Consider the following 19,208-nt stretch of genomic DNA (forward strand, 5'->3'; position numbering starts at 1 on the left):
AATTTATATTGATATGATTTGATTCATAACTACTCACTCGGTACCATTTGCAAATCTAAGAGTCAATTTCAGAGAGGCATTAGTCCAAATTTGATCCTTTGATCCTCGCAAGATCCTCGCAGGAAAAGTTCGAGGACCCAATTGCAAAACTCGTTCGAGTTTACAGGACTGAAATTACAATTATCCCTTTCAGAAATTTGAACCTGTATTTATTATTATTATTCACAAAATTAATGGATTGATGATGCCCGCGGCAGATATTTTGGTGTCCGTTGGAATCTAATGGCAGTCGTCTTCCGCCACTCCTCGCTGCTCTCCCCCGTCGCCGCCGCCGCCGCCGTCGCCGTCGCCGTCGCCTTCTCGGTTCCCGCCTCCTCGCTCTTCCTTCGCTCGGTCCGCAGCTTCTTCTCCCTCTCGATCGCCGTCGCCGGCGTCCTCGATGGAAGCTGCGGACAAGTTCATGGAGTTCCCCCACGTGTCGGCCCCGCACCGGAGCCTGATGATCGGCCTCGTGTCGGCGGTGGAGGAGCGGCTGGGGCCTCAGCTGCTCCCCTGCGCTCTCCCGCACGACGTCCGGTACTACCAGAACGACGCCGGCTCGGCCCGGGGATCCCTCCACGTGAGGCGCGGCCAGGGTTCATCCAAGGTACGATTCGCTCTTTCCGTCTTCAAGAGATGGTGATTTTTCCGTCGGTTTTGCGGTCTGCGACGGAGCGCGGTGGCGAAATTGAAGGCGCGAGAAGAGGTTGTGAGCCGTGAGAGAAGCTTGAGAGTGGATCTTGGAGAGAGAGAGAGAGAGAGAAGAGCTTGTGAGTCGTGAGAGAAGCTTGAGAGTGGATTTTAGAGAGAGAGAGAGAGGGAGAGCTTGAACAACCATGATCTGAAGTTCTTGTCCAATTTAGCTATTGGATTGAGGATATATTTTCCTAGTCGTTCGACGAAGCATGGTGTATGTATGTGTATACTCCATGCCGAGGTCCTCGAGAAGTTTCCTTCATGTCGCGATAGCTGCTCGTGCACAGAAGTGATTGCTTCGTATTTGTGTGTGGATTACCTGTAGATCTTCTCATATAGGATGATGTGTATGGTGCATAATTCCACGAGCCTTGATGAATGGATAGCTTGGCAAGAAATACTTGGCATGAACAATCGAGTTCTTGTTCTACTATGATTGAAATTTAGCTGCTCTCCATTTTGATGTAGTCTACTCATAGCTAGATGCTATAACTTATGGATCGAATCTGGACTGGATGAATTGTGAGGTCCAGTTGCCAAGTTCTTGGTGGCAGAAATTGCAGCGCTCTTTGGAGGTCCTGCTCTGATGCATCTCCTTTGTGTTGCTCTGGAAATGGAAGGCTTTGTAGGCCTCAACCTCATCAAAGCAATCTTTTTGCTTGGCTGTATAGGCAATAGCTAAGGAACTTATTCTGTCTGCCACTATTTTGCTATTGCTTTGTGGAGTCCATTGATTGCTTTGGTCTACAGCTTTTTACCCTTTAGGAAAGTTTTCATAGAGCTGATGTTCTGATGACACTGTCTGATACAGTGATTAGATTCTTTCAAGTGCAGATTAACTTTTGTATGTTCACTGTCTTTCCCTGGAACTATTGTTTATATCCATCCGAAACATGGTGGTTTGTGATGATTGTGAACCTGCACCAAGTCAATCGTCTGTAGATTATTGTGATAAATAGATCATCTTGGGAATTTTGAGTTCAGTTCTGGGACATGTATTGTTCGTTTAATTATTTTGTTTTGGTTTGTCAGGTTGATTTCTTGTTAGGAAGTTGGCTAAACTGTCAGCTTCCAACTGGAGGATCGCTGAACATAACCAGCCTTTCGGCCTACCTCAACAATTCAACCGATGCTCCGAATTTTCTGTTTGAGCTCATACGGAGCAGCCCAACATCATTGGTCCTAATCCTTGATTTACCACCACGCAAGGACCTCGTAACTTCCCCTGACTACCTTTCGACATTCTACGAGGAAACCCAGTTGGAGTCCCGCAGGCAAGCGCTCGAGAAGCTTCCAGAGGCTCAGCCTTATTTCTCCTCATCCCTTTACATACGCTGCGTGGTCTCTCCCACAGCTATCATGCTTCGCATAGAGAGTGAGGCAGGTAAAGCGGAACGCTTGGACGAGATTATTGAGAGTCACGTCTCTCCTGTTGCCAGAGAGGTCCTGGGAATATGGCTGGACAAGTGTGCCGCTGTGGATAGAAATGTGGACGAGGAGGACGGAGCGTACTTAGAGAGAAGGGACGGGATAACTAAGAGGAAAACTATCGAGATCGATCTCGGGTCCAGCTTTCCGAGGTTGTTTGGGCCAGAAATAGCTAACAGAGTATTGGATGTGCTGAGAGAGGTTTATGGTGTATGAACTGACGAGCCATGGGACCAGTGTAGAAATTGTCTCTCCTTCACCTTTTCATGGGGGAGCTTCTGTAAGAGCCACTCTTATGTACTCATTTCTCAAATTAGTGGTGAAGTTCGCCTGTCATTATAAGAGTAGACCATTTCAGAGTTTTCGCCCTTTATTGAATGCAGGATTGAGCCTGAAGGGAATGAAGGCCACAAAGGCTCACTAGTCTTGCGAACTGTGTTCAGCACGGACAGAGCCGACTAGGCCAGCATTCTCGAGGAAACCAGGATTGATGAACAGGATTAAGGTTGTGTACATTCACGAGGCTCTCATGGACAGCATCCGAAGCATTGTTTGTATCACATGAATGTTCAGACTGTTGTGTAAAGTAAGATGACGTATATGGTGAGAATGTATCCAATGTTTCGACGATGTTCAATTCAACTGAATTGCCGACTCGTCCTACGAGCTGTTTGAATATAACTGTGTACCCTTATTGGTGCTCTCTAAATGGGCTAGATCTTACCGCATCAACAAATCATAAGGCGAAACCGAGAGGATTGGAACCGGGGAAAGCATGAGATGGGTTCTCAAATTGCCGGACTTGTTTGATAAAAGTAATGCTAAAATTTCAACTTTGGGGGTGACAATTGCACTCCATTGCTTGATAAGTTATATTAGGAGAAAGTCTATCAAATGGAAGGGTCAAGTGAAAAATAATTTGATGAACCCATTCTGATGCATTATAATTTTAGTGACTCATATTTGATTCCATCCAATTTATATTGCTAAAACATTTTCATATTTAATTAAATTTAGAAAAACTCAAACCCAAAGTGAGGTGAAAACATGGAGCGAGTGAGCACGAAATCAAATGAAGACACAGTAGAGAGTGAAGAAAGAGTCATAGAGATAAGTTGGATCTAAGTAAATCATAAACTCATTTAACATTTATATTATTTTGTATTTACTATTCTAAACCAATTTACATAATATAATTAACCCATTTAACAATAAATAAATAATAAAACAGTCTATCAAAATCGAGTTGAGAAATGGGGTCCCTCACTTTGTCGAATTTAGGTAGGAACTTCCATAGTGACAATTTAAATTTCGATAGTGAAATCGCGGCTCCAAAGGTGATTAACGTGGTCTTAAACCTATGAACAGTTTCCTAATTGCCCCCCGTTCGATACAACTTTGACCGACACGTTCATTAAAAATCCAACTCCTCCATTTTCTCCATCACCAATCCCAACCGGGTCGAACTCGATTCCACTCCCCTGTTTTCTCCCCCCTCACACCGTCCTCCATTTTCCCACTGGCGGGAATCGGCCCAAGAGATGCGAACCAGACCCGCCGCTCCACGCCGTCCAACTCCCCCATGGCTCCACGCTTCGCCTCCTCCAAAGTTCTAACACCCTTCGCACCGCCTGAACGATCCCGGCAATGGCCTCGGCCGGCTCCGCCACCGTCGCCCGCTTCGCCCGCGCGCTTAAGCTCTGCAAAGACCCCCACCGTCTGAAGCCCCTGAAGTGCCTCCTCATCGTGAGCGGGCTCGCTGAGGAGGGCCCCTTGATCGGCGAGCTCGTCAGGTCCTGTTTCCGTCTGGGCTATCCGAGTCTAGCGCTGTCTACTTTCTTGGGTACCCGCAGCGTGACTCTGCCGTTGCAGAATTCGATGGTCAGGGGTCTCTGCGATCACGGGTTGTACGAGGAAGTCGTGTGGGTCTACGGGAAATGCCGAGGTTCCGGCTGCCCGTCCGACAGCTTCACTCTGCCCTCCGTGCTCAAGGCTTGCTCCGCTCTCGGCGCTCTCGATGTCGGGAAGGAGGTGCATTGCGTCGCTCTGAGAGCCGGGTTCGAGGCCAATGTTGTGGTGCAGACCGCGTTGTTGGATTTTTACGCGAAGACGGGTCGTTTGGAGGTTGCAGACAAGCTGATTGGTTTAATTCCTGAGCCGGATTTAGTTTCTTGGAATGCCCTGATCGCCGGCTCTTCTCGGAATGGCCTCCGCGAGAAAGCGCTGGAGCTTTTCGGGAAGATCCGCGCGGTGGGATTGACGCCTAATGTGAGTACTCTGGCCTGCGTAATCCCTGCGTGCACGCGCCTGGGACGTTTGGACGTCGGCAGATCTCTCCATGGACTTGCATTTAAATCTGGACATCTGTCGAATGGATATTTGGCTCCTGCTTTGGTATCAATGTATGCTTTAGACGATAATCTATGTAGCGCAAGAGATCTGTTTGAGTCTCTTCAAGAAAAATATGTGCCTGTTTGGAATGCTTTGATCCACGCTTACAAGGAGAAACAGAGGGTACTTGATGTGTTTGACATATTCCATCGAATGACTCGATCGGGAATTCAGCCTGACGCCGTCACGTTCGTGTGTATCATCCCTGCATGTGAAAATCTGCGTGATCCTGTGCATGGTAAATGCCTTCATGCTTTAACAATGAAACATGGAATAGGTTGTCAGGTATCAGTGGGAACCTCCCTCGTATCATTTTATGCCAAGCATGGGGACATAAATTCAGCCAAGTGGCTTTTCGATAATATGCCTGACAGAAACTTGCCGACATGGAATTCATTAATTTCAGGTTATGTGCATAACGGGCTATTGGATGAAAGTTTTGCTGTCTTCTCTGAAATGCAATTTGTAGGATTGACTCCAGATCCAGTTTCAATTATTAGCATTCTTTCTGCGTGCTCCAAACTTAAAGCAATTCTATTGGGAAAATCTGTCCATGCATTTAGTGAGAAAATGGATTTTGTCTCCAATCTTAATGTGTCAAATGCTCTCCTGGCATTATACTGTGAATGTCATGACCTTACTTCCTCATTTGCTCTATTTAACAGAATGGCCTCAAGAGATGTTGTATCGTGGAATACTTTGATTTCGGGATGTGTACACACTGGACATATTGAAAAAACGTGGGAGCTTGGTCATCTTATGCAAAAGGAAGAAAGGAAGTTGGATTTTGTTAGTCTGATAAGTATTCTCCCGAGTTATGTTTCAATTAACCATTTGCTACAAGGGATGAGTCTACACTGTTACGCCATCAAAATGGGGTTTGCCTTGGATGTTGCTTTAGTAAATGCTCTTATTAGCATGTATGGTAACTGTGGAGATCTCGATTCTGGTAGTTTGCTCTTCAAGATCATGCCTAGAAGAGATTTGGTCTCATGGAATGCTCTAATGACTGGCTATCGGCGCAAAAGACTTGATGGTGATGTCCTTGTGTTGTTTCATCAAATGATGGAGGAGGATTACAATACACCAAATGATGTTACTCTGATAAATTTATTGCCTTCATGTTGTTCTGAGCTGCAAGGCAAGTCCATACATGCCTTTGCTCTGAGAAGAGGGATTCTACAAGACACTCCCTTACTTACGTCACTCATATCCATGTACACCAGATTTGACAGTATCAGATGTAGCCTCAGGTTGTTTGAAATGGGAGATAGGTTGGACATCTCTTTGTGGAATTCCTTAATGAGCATGCATGTCCAAACAAAAAATTCGAACAAAGCAGTCGATGCCTTCTGCCAGTTGCTTCATATGGGATTGGAGGCTGACCATGTTACAGTCCTAATCTTAATTTCTGCTTCTGCTCAACTAACCATTGCAAATCTTGCCCATTCTGTGCTATCTTACGTGATACGGAAGGGCTTTGTGAAAGATATTGCGATCAACAATTCCCTTATTGACTTGTATGCAAGATGTGGAAACTTATCAATAGCAAGGGATCTATTCAACAGTTCCAACGAAAAGGACTTAGTCTCCTGGAGCGTGATGATTAATGCATATGGGATGCATGGAAATTTCGAGGCTGCTCTCAACCTTCTCTCGCAGATGGAACTCACTGGCACGAAACCAGATGCCGTCACTTATTTGAGTATCCTGTCAGTTTGCAGCCATGCCGGCTTAGTTCATCAAGCCAAGATGATTTTTCGTTCTATGGTTGAACGGGGAGTATCTCCAAACACAGAACACTATTCTTGCATGGTAGACCTCCTCGGAAGAAGAGGACATCTGCATGAGGCCTTCGAGATTGTTAAAGGGTCACCTCATCTAGCTTCCACTGCCCTTCTCGAGTCTTTGTTGGGTGCTTGTTCGGTGCAGGGAAATGCTGAAATCGCAGAGGGAGTTTGCAAAATGCTGTTGGAAGTGGACCCGAGCAACTCTGCATCATATGTGATGCTCCACAATACGTATGCAGTGGCGGGACGGTGGATGGATGCTAGTAGAGTGAGGTCTGACATGGAAAGGAGGAGGTTGAGCAAAGTCCCTGGCTATAGTCTTGTTCATGGAAGTTAAGAAATCGTGTTACTTAGCAGAATGAGACGTCAGTCCTACCGTTCTGAGAATTCACAAGCCGCAGCCATACATGATTGGCAGTATGGTTCCAGCAAATTCATTGGAATCCATAGCGAGAGAGTGACGTGGTAAATGAAGAACCGTGAGGCGAGATAATTTATTTGTATAGCAGGGTAATCTATTCTGACGTTCTAAGGGGTGCTCACCTTCTTTTTGGTTGGAGACTTTGAGGGATTTTAGCTTCGTATAGTTGTGAGTTGAGGAAGTTTCAATATTTGTCGGGGTGAGCCTCAATATAGTAACTTTCGACATCACGTGCTTTTAAAACAAATTCGTGGCTGATGTGAACTGTAGCTTGGATCAAAGTGGCAATATTTTCTCCCATGCAACGCCGCAATGGCAGCTGAAGTGCGAAAGTGCTGGTCTGTTGTAGAGAACAATCAGATGGAAATCAAATCACGACATTGATTTCACCATTTTCCGGACCGATGGATCCGAGACATTCCAATGCTGCCTTAATTCTCAAATTTTCTTTTAAGACAGCTATCCGAAGCTAAAGTCTGACTACATCAATCTCTCCGCACAAATCTCTTTATCTCCCTCCGTAGACATAAATGTGCGTACAATGGCACAAGCATACATTCCGCCACTTTTCTCATATTATCTTCTTTTACAATTCTCCACAAGGTAATCAGATACACTAGTTGAGGTGCCTAATAACTAATGATGCCATCGATTCTTGAATTCTTGGAGAAAAACTGATGTTGCACATACAATACAAGTACTGGAAATATCAAATTATATTTCCTCAAAGCATGGAAGCCTTGCAACACCATGACAAGCATGAAAGCCATTAGTATTATACTCTGCTACAAACACGTATTTTTCCACAGGACGTATCAGTCTACACATCAAGATTACCAACATGGTAAAAAAATAGTTGGGTCACCAAATTTCCGAGGTTTTCTCCCCCCTAGAAAATAAACAATCAGTTCACATAAACCCAAAGAATGAAGATAAAAAAAACTAAGAGCCAAACACCAAATGATCCAAGGACAGCAGCATCCTTACCAGTAGATCAACTAGCACGCTGGATGTACCTGTTCTAGAACTCAGCAGTAACAATAATCCAAAAATGCTTATCCTGAGATACTTTCTGCAAGTTTTATTAGGTTCGCATGGCTCCTTGATAGTCTTACATAATCCCAGATCTCAGCAGTCACCTTCAAGGCAAGCCACTCTTTCCCAAAAAAGAAGTTCCATAGTGGAGCATACCAAATGTCACACTTTTATCTGCCATGACCGCATCACCTTTCCATGGTCTTTTATGAGGTTGCTGTTTTCCCACCAATAGTCTGCTTAGCCACATATATTTGCTTCACCTTGGAGGAAGCAAAGCTCTTTTCTGAACCATAAGAATTGTTCCGTCCTGGAAAACCTGTTCGACGGTGAGGCCATTCATTGCCCTTTTGAGAAGGGCCTCCTCTCTGATAATTATACACAGAAGAGCTGCTGTAATTCTGGGAAGAAATACTTCTCTGCTGGGAAGATTTGTTCTCAAAAACTGCAGCTGTTTCAGAGCTGCATCCGTCATTATCACTGCGATTCTGATGATTAACGTTGCTGGCATTTAAAGGTGAATTCTTGGTGACAATACTAGTAGAAGCCCCTGAACTGGAGCTTGATGGGTCTAGCAGCCCTAGCTCATCAGGCAACCGGCTGCCACTGGCATCCGTTGCCACAGGAAAATTCCGACTGCTTTCTGGAGTTGAGGTGCGAGTCTCAGCATATCTGTTTGCAGCTAGCGATTGGTCAACAGAAGGCCCATTATTAAACTGTGCAGGAAGTGCCCCAGCTTGTTGCTGCTGCATTGGCAAAGACATTGAAGAGGACTGGAGAGGAGAAGCAGGAAGATGCGTCCATCGAGTATGGACCGACATCTCAGGATTGGTCTGCAAAGAAAAATTTCAACCAATAATCAGTGTCTTAGAAGGCAGTGACAACAAATCCACAACCAACACTATTTACTCCAACTTAAAGAAGAAGAAATCAAATTTCCTAAATCTCCACCTCTACCATGTGAAAGACCCACCCTATATTTACTTACAAAGATCCAGTCTGTAGTCTGAAGGGCAGAAGTTTTCTTTCTTTCCTGACTTACTTTAGTTAAGTAATGCTTTTATTAAGGCTTTATGCCAACAAAAATTGAGGTCCAATATTAGAGCTCTTCTGGAAAGATAAGCTTCAAGGACCACAATTCTAGTATGCAGATTATAATGGTCAAGGTCCTTGACATCCGGTCTTTTGTTCACCAAGTGAAGAACACATTATCACATCACACAGAGCAATCACTTCGTGTAGCCTGTTCACATCTTGCTGCTTAACTTCAAAATAGAAAAGACATCATGAGGCCAGAATGTCTCTTCTGGATACTGTCACCAGCAAGTTTGCCATAAAAGATTCACAGCAGTTCTAAATCAAGTAACTTCTTTCTTTTATCACTTTTTCCAATATTTTCTCCTAAAAAGATAAGGACCATGTCCTTTCATTTCAGTTTCAACAAATATGGACCTCCTGCTTTATGATTTATGGCTATTGTCATCTTCTGCAAATCCCAAAATTGTCACTCTTTTAGTAGTTTCATGCTTAAATGACAAACACTATGAGAGCTATATCAGGTATGATTGTGACAAAAGCTACCAGGGATCTGACTGTGGAGCCAGAAAGAATAGATGACTACCTGGAAAGGAGGCACATCAAACATAGGGGAAGCCATGGGCAATAGAGGTGAGCCAGGAGCAAGATGCTGAATTGGAGCAGGCATGTTTGCTGGATTGCGCTGGGCAGAAACAGCATTTAAATTGTTCATATCTCCCTCACCAACCATTGGAGCGGACGCAGGATTGTGCTTCCAATCAGGTTGCCTTCCCGAAGGTATGAAAGCAGTGCCCATGAAACTCAAGCCAACCTGTCCAAACTGCCCAACTGGTGCAAAATGGTTATAGACAACCATGTGCGGTGGGCCCTGAACTCCAGGTATACCCCCGGGACTGATGAAAGGGCCAGTAAATCCAGCTGGAGGACCGTAAAATGAATCTACACCAGAATGGCCTTGTGGCCAGGACCCATGTGGCCCTGAATTGGGTGCACTGCTCTTCTGTGATTGCTGTTGTGTAGATGCAGATTCTTCATTGGGACCGAAAGCAAATATTGGACTCCCCATCATTGGGTTCATCTCATAGAAAGGAAAATGAGATGGTGGACCTCCAGGAAAATGTGAAAGCATCTGGCTTGAAGTGCTCTGTGAACTTGTCAACGGTTGCCACATGGAAATGGGAGGGGTTTCAACAGAGAGGTCAGCAGGAAGAGAGACATTCAGAGGCTCTTCTGCCCTTAAGTGATTTGCTGACTCCTGCTCACCAGCTACACCTAACAAAATTAACAATAAAGCATACATGATCAATCACATGTTCCACTAAACCCAAAAAAGAATGCTTGCCACAAAGCTGTGAAAGGCTTCACTACCTGCGGATATCCCGTCAACATCTACAGCTCCAAAAGTTTTGGCATCTGAAACAGAAACAGAGCAACCCAGTCCATTCCCAACTATCTCATCACTGCTAATTGCAGCAACAGCAACAGCGGAAGCAGCTGCTTCAGCTGCAGCTTCACTATCTTCTAGATGAACACAGGGCTCACCTGAGTTCTTATCCTTCTCAAAGAAAATGTTGCAACCATCTTCAGCTCCAGGAAGCTTATGAGAAACTTGAACATCTGGAAGACATGAATTTGGAGGGCCAATCCCATGAGAAAGAGCATGACTGCTAGGAGGAAGAACCGTTGGAGATGTTACCGCACCTGAATTTGGCAATAACCACACACAAGGATGTCAATAATTGGATCTTGCGGTACATTACTTAGCATGGATAAAATGCTCACCAAACTGAATTTTCTCCCCTGCAAGCAGTGAATTTATTGGACTTGCTGCTGAAGAAAACGATTTGTCTTTTGCTGATATGGACGTCAATGGCACACTACTCTCAGTGACTGTAAAACTAGATTCTCCAACAGAAACATGTGCATCAAATTTAGCGGGCTTCATTGCCTCGTCAAGTTGCGACTGTGTAAGGGACATAACCTACAACAAAATTTAATCACTTTCAAATCATCATATCCAGAAAGCAGTATCAGACTATAAAGGATGGATCAATGCAAGTTCTTCCTCTTCTACACACTTTTATTTGCATTAATAGAGCAAAAATTTCAAACAAAAATAAGGAAACTCCACGGATCATCCTATAAGTTTGTGAATAAAGCTAGAAAAACTGTCCAGTCTAATAAAGCTTGTCACATCAACCAAGCCCCAATTTAACTCGTATAAAATCAAATCAATATTTAGATAGTTACACAGCTTTTATTTTACTATAACGCAAAGAAACCAACTAAAAGATCCTAATTCATGAGGATCTTAGAAAACACATAATCCTTGAGAGACAAATGAAACAAGAAGTTGGTGCTTAAAAATATATAAATCACCAGACAGCCTATCAACAATTTCCCATGAATGCGACTAACCTGTTGGTTAATGCCCGAATTACCCCAAGAGTCCAAAGGTTGAACATTATCCATGACCTTATTCTTGCTCTTTAATATTGAGCCTGGAGCTGGCCCAAGGCTCTTTCCAATGTCACCTGGAAGGGGGGACCTGCACCGAGAGAGGAAAATGAAAATTGAAATAAAGTACTTCATCTTTCAATGCAACTATAGGATTTATAGAGTATATACATGATATTTTGGGGAACTGAATCACCCTGAGCTTCACTTTTAGCGGCAAGTGTCCCAATTGGAGCCAATGGTTGTGACGCCATGGAGGCACTAAAGTCAACTGATACTTCAATATTTGCCAAATCACGTCCATCTGCGGTGGCGAAGTCAGTGTGACCCGTGGTCAATGTTTCTCCACTTCTCAAAGAAGATATTCTCTTGGAGCCACTGGGGAAGTTATTATTTTGCAAGGGACGAGACTTCCTTGGCACCTAGAATAAAACGGAATCACAAACAACATTAGTAAGCAACATCTCAGTGACAACAGCTATTGAGAAGCTAGAAATTTAATGAAACCTTTGCGATACGGGACTTTGCCTTGATCTCTTTCTCTCTTTGCTCACGCTTGTCATTCAGCATTTGCCTCTTTGACCTCACCTCAATGAAGTCGTCTTCATCACTAGGGGCTTCTATTCCAGGTTGCTGAAAAATACGCACAACACCGCTTTGAAGAGGAGCATCAATATCTTCTTCATGGACATTGCTCTTAGGGATTTGCTCAAGAGAGAGTGGCTGATGAACAGACTGGCTCTTTGAGATCGATTCTTTTAAAGATCGCTTTTCATTTCTGCTTCGAGATTCCACTTCTTGAGTATTCATTGAGCCAGATCTAACACTTTCAGACTCAAATGTCCGCTTGGGCAAATTATTTGATGAAACAGCCTTTCCAGAACCAGTTCTTCCTGCGCTTCTAGCATTTACACTTGACCTGTCATCAAGCCCAAGGAGGGAGGGTGAACCAGGGATTGCTGATCGCCTTTTTTCACTGTTCTCTCTGACTCTGAACTCAGTTCGCCTAACAGTACGTCTCTGCCTTCTTTGGTATCCTGCAGAATCCGACTGGGAAACCTCATTTTCTGGAATAGATGATCTAGATGCAGGGGTTTTAACCTTGAACACGTAATGCTTCACTTTGCCACCATTTACAGAGCCATGAACCCTTGATCCATTGAAATCCTTCTCTTTCCTGATGGCCTGAGACGATGGAATCCCAGTTATGCCCTGCCCTTCCCATTTTTTCGAATTTGACATGAATTTGTAGTTCTTGCCACCTTCATTCTGTTGGTCCAGCTGCTCTAATTGGAAATCTGGAACATTTTTGCCCTCGACAAACTGAGAATTTTCTGCTCGATCCTGCTGTATGGTCAACATGCCTTCTGCCTTTTCTCTCGCTGGTAACGGATTTAAATTTTTCATTGCCTTGTCTTGAGGCAGAATGAAGTGCCTAGGAACAACACCTGGCTGGCTTTCCGCTGACAGAGATGCATCATCCATTTTCACAAGATTTTGGGCAGGGATTTCTTGACTTGGTTGAACTGACAAAGAGCCATCCCGATTATGGTTAAAAGAAAAATTAGCTGGAACACTTGGCTGAACCAATGATACTGGCGGGGAAGCCATGGGCACAATTCCTGGAGGAAATGCAGATGAGTATCTGAGCTGTCCAAACTGAAAAATAGGAGGATGTGCTTGCTGCATTGGACTAAGAGATGGAGTAACTTGAGGATGCAAATGAAGAGGCATCTGTATGGAACCAATTTGAATAGCTGGCACAGGAGATGGTATCAAGGAAGGACCAGAAAACAGACCAAACTGAAGCTTAGGAGCTTCAGCATGAGCAGCAACAGCAGATGCAGTAGAATGCAATATCAAGTTGCCACTGGATGGAACTACATGCCTGACAGGAGCATCCGTGTTATCCAAAATCTGAGAAGCTGCTGACGTAACATCAATGTTGTTAGGCTTAATCTCCAGGCCTTGCATGGCTTTCTCTGCTTCCTGCAGCAGCCTAGATGAAGCATCCATGCTTGATTGAGGAGAACTATCAACATGTTGACCAGTCCGTACATCACTGCTCAGTCTGACTGAGGACTCCTCTTCTTGACAATGGCCAAGAGAAACAGACAGCACTGCATAAGCAAGTTCTCTGTTCCTTGGACTTTGTTCATACTCATCACTTGGCACAGGAACTTCAACGCCCTCATTAAAGCCTAAAACCAAATTGTCCCCAAGCCCAGCTGAACGTTCACTCTCCAAGTGAATATCATCAAACTCTTGATGTCTATCTCCAATCTCATCATCTGCTTCTCGTACTTCATCTTCTTCCCGGTATCCCTCTTCATCTTCATCATACTCTTCTTGCTCCTGCAACAGTTCATCATTCTCCTCAGTCCATTCTCCTCCGTCCTCACTAGAAATAGATCCAGGAGCATCTGTAACCTGCCCAGCATTGGTTGGTAAGACAACAGCTTCCTTTTCAGGGATGAGAAAATCTCCATCCTGTCCAGCTGCTGACTTCACAGGATAGTCCCCAGATTCATCCAAATCATCATGAGAAAGATGAATAGGAGAATCAGGGGGGCTCGAAACAGAGAGAGAGGATTGGGAGTCACACCTTGGTGCAATATGTGGATCTAGTTTCTGCTCATCAGTGTTCTCTTGCTTGACAACAACTAAGTCATGATCCACATCCTCTTGATTACCCACCCTGTGACCCACATTCAGAGTAGATCCACTTTGTGCAGACCCTGTATGCTTCATCTCGCTATCTAGTAAATATGATGGTCCTGGATGCTCAATTTCACCTCCACGTGCATTCTTATGCAGCGAAGATAATGAAGGAGGAGGAAGAACACGAGGCTGCCTCATGGAATACCTTGACCTCCCAGAAGAATAAGAGCCATTGACCTCAGAATTCTGATAAAATTGTTCAGAAGATGGAGGATAAGGATAATCATGGGACTGACGTTGTCCCCACCCAACATCACCAGCAAACCTCTCATTAAAATTCTCATGAAACTCAGGATCAAGCTCAGGATTCCTATTAACAGGATCTCCATCAATAAGATTCCACCTTTGCCCTCTCGTGTGAGGGAAATCATCCATCTGAGGCTCTGACAACCCTCCTCTATTGTAATTCCTGTAAGGGACATATCCAGCTCCACTGAACTCTTTCCTCTGTAATGTTATTCCTCCATGTGATGCATCTCGTCTGGGGCCATAATGACCACCCTCTTGTTCTGCCAGACCAAAGGTTGAGCTGCTCCCTGTCTCAAATGGGTCCCTTCTCCATGCATTAGAAGCTTTCCCTCTTTCCATTGATATTGAACTATCCCGAGAGATATTTGGCCTGCTGCCCATGTCAAATGTTCTATTGAAAGTAGAAGAATCAGAAAATACTGGAGTAGTAATCCTCTCAACCATATTTTCACTATCTTCCCAATCACCTGTATCTGCTACTCTCCAAGTGTCTTTCTCTTTCAGCAACGCTGCAGACCTCTCATCTGCAATTAGAGAGTTGCTACTACCTCTTACTGTTTCAGCCTGCTTCTTGGCCATCCTCTCCTCTAGTTCTAAAAGCTTTTGCTTAGCTGCCTGTTTTCTCCTCTCTTCCTCTAAGAGAACCCTCCGCTTCTCCTCTTCCCTCGCTATCCTCTGCTCCTCAGCTCTGCGCAAGGCTTCCAACCTTTCTTGTTCTGCTCTCCAGGCAGCTTCTTTGGCTTCTTCTTCAAGCCTTCTCTGCATTTCCTCTTGCTCTCTGGCTAGCCTAGCTCTCTCCTCCTCTTCCCGACGGGCAAGCTCCAAGGCTCTTTCTTGTTCCTCAAGAATGCGCTGTCGTTCCTGCTCTTGCATCTTCTGAACTCTCTCAAGTTCAGCCTCAAAAGACTCCCTGACAGGATCATAAAAGTCGGTCTGCTTAAGCATATCTTTTTTCCTTTTCACCATGCCAACCAGGCTTCCAGAAAGAGAATCCCGTCCATCACCAAAATCCTTTAAGAAAGGATCCTCCAGATAAGGCTTTTCATTCTTCGAAAACGGGCGTTTGTCCTTTGTAAAATTAAGTATTGAATCATTCACAGGAAGGCCTTTACCACCAGATGAGCTTTTGGATGCTGAACTATTCTGTGGACCATCACCAGGGTATTTGGTGTCTCTCGCCATCCGCTCTGTTCCTCGACTATTAAATGAATCTAAATTGCTGTTCCACAACAGTCTCCCGCCTTGTCCATAAGCATTGTCCTTCCTTCCAAGATCATCTAGAGCACCATCTCTAAAAGGTGAAGCCACGTGCTTGTTATCCTTTTTTGTTTCAGTACTCAACATAAATGACCTGACACCTAGATTGTTTCTGTCGTTTCTGGATTCTTGCACACCAGCTCCACCTTTTGGAATGGGGGAAGATATTCTCCATGAGCTTCCTTCCCTGCCTTCGCCACCAGATATTCTCACATCTCTGCCATAAGGGTCTGCTCGATGGACTTCACTGGAAGAATATTTCCCAGTTTCATTGTCACGCTGACCCCACCTGTCAAGAGAACCATGAACCGGTTTGAGAGGCGGAAAACTTGCCTTGGGCATATCAAAATCCCCATCCCAATAGGCTTCACTCTTTGAAAAGACATTATCTCTGCCACGTTCTATCAAACCACGACTAGTATCACGCTCATCATCAGCCCAATCAGACCTTGGATTCAAGCGAACAAGAGGCAGTGGCCCTGAAAGGTAATCATCCTGCTTTCGACTCTGCTCGGACGTTCGAGAACTGCCAAAAGTATGATTCCCATCGCCATTTTGATGGACTCCATTAGCAAAAGTATGATGAGATGACAGCCCTTGAGGACGCATATCAACAAGGGAGCTCGTATGAGAGCTTGGCCTCTGCTCATTACCTGCTTCTTCACCTGATAACAGCTTTTGTTTCAGATTCAGACCATCCTTCTGCCTCTGTGATGAGCCAGATACAGCAGGAACCGCAGCTCGCAAAGAGGGGAAGTCCTCTCCCCTCAAAACTGTAGGTTTCTCCACCGGCAGATATGCAGACACCACAGGTCCAGGCCGAGCCGAAGGTGGCATATATGCACTACCTCCCTTGTTCAACGCATCAACAGCACTATGCATATCCAGATCAACTGCCCCAGAAACACCCTTATCACCAGAACCAGAAACTTCCTTCTCCTGCAATCCGACATTTGCAGGCTTAGTCCATCCCATACCAGATGAACCGGGCCTCATCCCACTTCCACTCGCCCCTCCGCCAGCAGCACTGCCGCTGGTTCCCAAGGTATCGAATTTCTCATGCTCCTTCCGCAGGGACGGCAAGTTCAAGGGGGGTGGAACAGAAAGCTTGGGCCCAGCTTTCTGTGAGCTACGAGGCCGCGAAAGCACCACCATACCTCCACCTCCACCTCCACCTCCACCTCCACCTCCACCGCCGTGACCACCCACCCGGGCTCGGCTATGGCCATAAGAGCTCCCCTGGTAGTGCTGCGCATGCTGCCCGTAAGACTTGTTCAAGTTCACTGACACGAATTTGCTCCCGACTCCCGGGTTGGCCATGTCCGACCCGAACACTTCACTCGTCCCGCCGCGGATTCAGATCTCCGCCAACGCATCAAAGCAAGAACACCCCCGCCCCCGGCCCCGGCCCCCGCCCCCAACCAATACGAATCAACTCAAACCTCACAAGATCTAACGCCGGAAGATCGATACGACGGCGGCGGCGGAATCGAACAGGAACAACAGCACCCCCGGAACCCCGATCGAAAGCCGCCCCGAGCTCCGGCGGGCGGAATGACTGATCGAACTGATCGACTGAGCCGAAGCGGAGGACCCGGAAATGGCCCGACCCGACGCCGGCGCGGGGGTTTAATTAGGGTTTCGTCACAGTGATCGGGCGCGCCGGAAGGGGGGAGAGGGAGACCGAAATGAAGAGGCGCAGGGCGGCGGGGAGCTTACCTCCGGAGGCGCAGGATAGCCGGCGGGGAGGTAACGTGCGCCGGTGGGGGGGAGCGAGGCAGGAGGTGCGAAATGGGGAGCCCTACTGGTGCAGAAGGAGGAGAGAGAGAGAGGGAGAGAAGACGAGGGAGACAGGATTCGAGGACGAGGAAGAAATAAAGAGTAAGTTGTTTCCTTTTCTTTTTTTTAAGGTTTGTAGCCTGTAACTTTGCTGTAATTACATATTGTGCCCCCAAAGTTCTTCTGTAGTTGTGCTATTTGCCGTTTCTCTGGGAATCTCGTCAAATCACGATTGCCCCCTTTCCTGTTGCGTTGTGAAGCAAGAGAAAAGAGTTTGTGGGATGGGATGTTCACTTCCCAAGTCGGTTTGGATTGTGTCTCATTTGAAATTAGGACATTCAAGGTCGGTTAGACTATGTTTCGATTTTGCAAGGGGCTGTATTTTCGTATATGTATTCCTATTTGAATGGGATGTCCCGTGCTCTCTTGTGTTTATATAGAAAGTTTAATTTTAATCTAGGGCTTTAAATTGAAGCACTTATGCCCTCCTATTTAATCTAGGGCTTTATATACTCAGTGAAAAATTTGACACTTTTGGAAATATTTTTCAATAAGTCATTTTTCAAGAATATTAGAATTTTTTTATCGAAATCTAAAAATAAACTAGAAATCATTTTTTAGTTGCTTGAAATAGAAAACTTGCTTTTATTTTCCTAAACAAACTGTTGATGTCTGAATTTTGGCAGCCATCTAGTAACTCATTACATAGAAAATTTGGGATTGACCAAGGTCCCTAAACAAAAATAAAATAAAAAATAAAAAATCAATTAGTTTTTTTTTGGTAAAGGTAAGAAATATATAGATTAAGCAGAAACTAACAAGAAAAAAGGGGGGGGAAACCAGGCACCAACAGAGCAGACACTCAAGGCGACCAAAGTCGAAAGAGAGTGAAGGGGTGCCTTGGATCCAAAAAGCAGCAAAGAAAACCAAACAAGGACACCTAAACAACAAAGACTAAACTAGACCGAAAGACCCTCCATCAATTAAAGATAGATGGACTCAAGTTCCAGCTCTGTTGTAGCCTTCTGTTCGTCGGGGTATCCAAGACATGCTTGAACGCCATCGCTTTGTCTTTAATTGCCTTACAAAGATGCATCTTCATCGCCGGATAAAGTGAGTCGATTCCGGAAGATGATGTTATTGCGTTCTTTCCATATTATGTAGCAAAGAGCACCAAAGCCGAATCGAGCCATAGAGTGATAAAAGCCCCCGTCCGAGAATCGTCTGGATGCCCAATCAAGATTCTCCCGCCAAGAATTGTTCCGCCACAAGACATTGAATTTCGTAGCCCCCGGAAGGAGGCGAGATTCCCCGGTATACGGCATGCGAAGAAGAGGTGATCCACCGAATCGCTCGCTTGAACAAAAAGGACACGAAGAAGATCTTTGGAATCAACGCAAATGAGAGGAGAAGAACCTGAGTTGGCAACCTGTTACGGGTAATAAGCCATAGGTGGGTTTGGTATCTCGACGGCATGGATGAGCTCCACACAAACGAAGACCAAGACACCACATTTCCTTTGGGTCTGAAGAGATCCCAAGTAGACGCCGTTGAGAATTTCCCCGATGGATGCCGTAACCATTGGAAACGGTCTTCTTGTTGATTAAACTCAGGTAGGGGATCCCACCAATTAGCCCTAACATTAATAACATACCAACCAAGAGGCGTGGATAAGGCATCAGCAACAGAGGCATCTCGGGGATGCCGGAACGATATATCTCCGAGGTTGGAAAATAGAATATTGAGAGGGCCATTAGGGTGCCAAGGATCGAACTAATGACACAGCTTTTCCATTCCCTATCCTCCATCCGAAATGCTTGTCGGTAAACATACCGAAGGCGAAGGAGTCTTTTCCAAGCCCAAGAACAATAAGTGGGGATAGGAGTAATCCGAAATTCTTCCGGTTT

At 45.2% G+C, this 19,208-nt stretch overlaps 3 protein-coding genes across 7 annotated transcripts; 2 read left to right on the forward strand and 1 right to left on the reverse strand.

The window, feature by feature from the left end:
* Positions 1 to 252: 252 nt before the first annotated feature.
* Positions 253 to 2,857, forward strand: LOC104418575 (red chlorophyll catabolite reductase, chloroplastic). Of its 2 annotated transcripts, XR_720708.3 has the most exons (3): positions 253 to 646; positions 1,768 to 2,443; positions 2,547 to 2,841. XR_720708.3 is itself a non-coding variant. In XM_018863267.2 (2 exons), exons 1-2 carry the CDS (start codon positions 440 to 442, stop codon positions 2,377 to 2,379), a joined length of 819 nt encoding a protein of 272 aa, XP_018718812.2. In that variant the 5' UTR covers positions 253 to 439; the 3' UTR covers positions 2,380 to 2,857. The 2 variants fall into 2 exon arrangements, 1 of the variants encoding a protein (XP_018718812.2); XM_018863267.2 differs by having other exon boundaries at positions 1,768 to 2,857.
* Positions 2,858 to 3,810: 953 nt separating this feature from the next.
* Positions 3,811 to 6,681, forward strand: LOC104418577 (pentatricopeptide repeat-containing protein At3g16610). Its single transcript, XM_018862398.2, has one exon. It carries the CDS (start codon positions 3,811 to 3,813, stop codon positions 6,679 to 6,681), a length of 2,871 nt encoding a protein of 956 aa, XP_018717943.2.
* A 710-nt stretch (positions 6,682 to 7,391) lies between these two features.
* LOC104418576 (hypothetical protein) lies at positions 7,392 to 17,369 on the reverse strand. 4 transcript variants are annotated; one of them, XR_001981372.2, is made up of 8 exons: positions 11,803 to 17,368; positions 11,467 to 11,717; positions 11,257 to 11,386; positions 10,621 to 10,819; positions 10,207 to 10,539; positions 9,422 to 10,110; positions 7,753 to 8,633; positions 7,392 to 7,654 (listed from the first exon to the last, which is right to left on the reverse strand). XR_001981372.2 is itself a non-coding variant. In XM_039301592.1 (7 exons), the coding sequence occupies exons 1-7, from the start codon at positions 16,840 to 16,842 to the stop codon at positions 8,007 to 8,009; spliced, it is 7,248 nt and encodes a 2,415-aa protein (XP_039157526.1). In that variant the 5' UTR covers positions 16,843 to 17,369; the 3' UTR covers positions 7,453 to 8,006. The 4 variants fall into 4 exon arrangements, 2 of the variants coding, with proteins under 2 accessions (XP_039157526.1, XP_010028258.2); XR_005546432.1 differs by having other exon boundaries at positions 7,453 to 7,911; positions 7,947 to 8,633; XM_039301592.1 differs by having other exon boundaries at positions 7,453 to 8,633; positions 11,824 to 17,369.
* Between the last annotated feature and the right edge of the window lie 1,839 nt (positions 17,370 to 19,208).

Source organism: Eucalyptus grandis, chromosome 9 (assembly GCF_016545825.1).
Source record: "Eucalyptus grandis isolate ANBG69807.140 chromosome 9, ASM1654582v1, whole genome shotgun sequence".
Taxonomy (NCBI): domain Eukaryota; kingdom Viridiplantae; phylum Streptophyta; class Magnoliopsida; order Myrtales; family Myrtaceae; genus Eucalyptus; species Eucalyptus grandis.

Excerpts from the sequence above, each read along its gene's own strand:
- LOC104418575 (XM_018863267.2), top strand. The coding sequence starts at position 440 with ATGGAAGCTGCGGACAAGTTCATGGAGTTCCCCCACGTGTCGGCCCCG. Across the intron at positions 647-1,767 it reads GCGGCCAGGGTTCATCCAAG|GTTGATTTCTTGTTAGGAAG; the intron begins GTACGATTCGCT and ends TTGGTTTGTCAG.
- LOC104418577 (XM_018862398.2), top strand. The coding sequence starts at position 3,811 with ATGGCCTCGGCCGGCTCCGCCACCGTCGCCCGCTTCGCCCGCGCGCTT.
- LOC104418576 (XM_010029956.3), bottom strand. The coding sequence starts at position 16,842 with ATGGCCAACCCGGGAGTCGGGAGCAAATTCGTGTCAGTGAACTTGAAC. Across the intron at positions 11,718-11,802 it reads CAAAGTCCCGTATCGCAAAG|GTGCCAAGGAAGTCTCGTCC; the intron begins GTTTCATTAAAT and ends GTTTTATTCTAG. Across the intron at positions 10,111-10,206 it reads TGTTGACGGGATATCCGCAG|GTGTAGCTGGTGAGCAGGAG; the intron begins GTAGTGAAGCCT and ends TAATTTTGTTAG.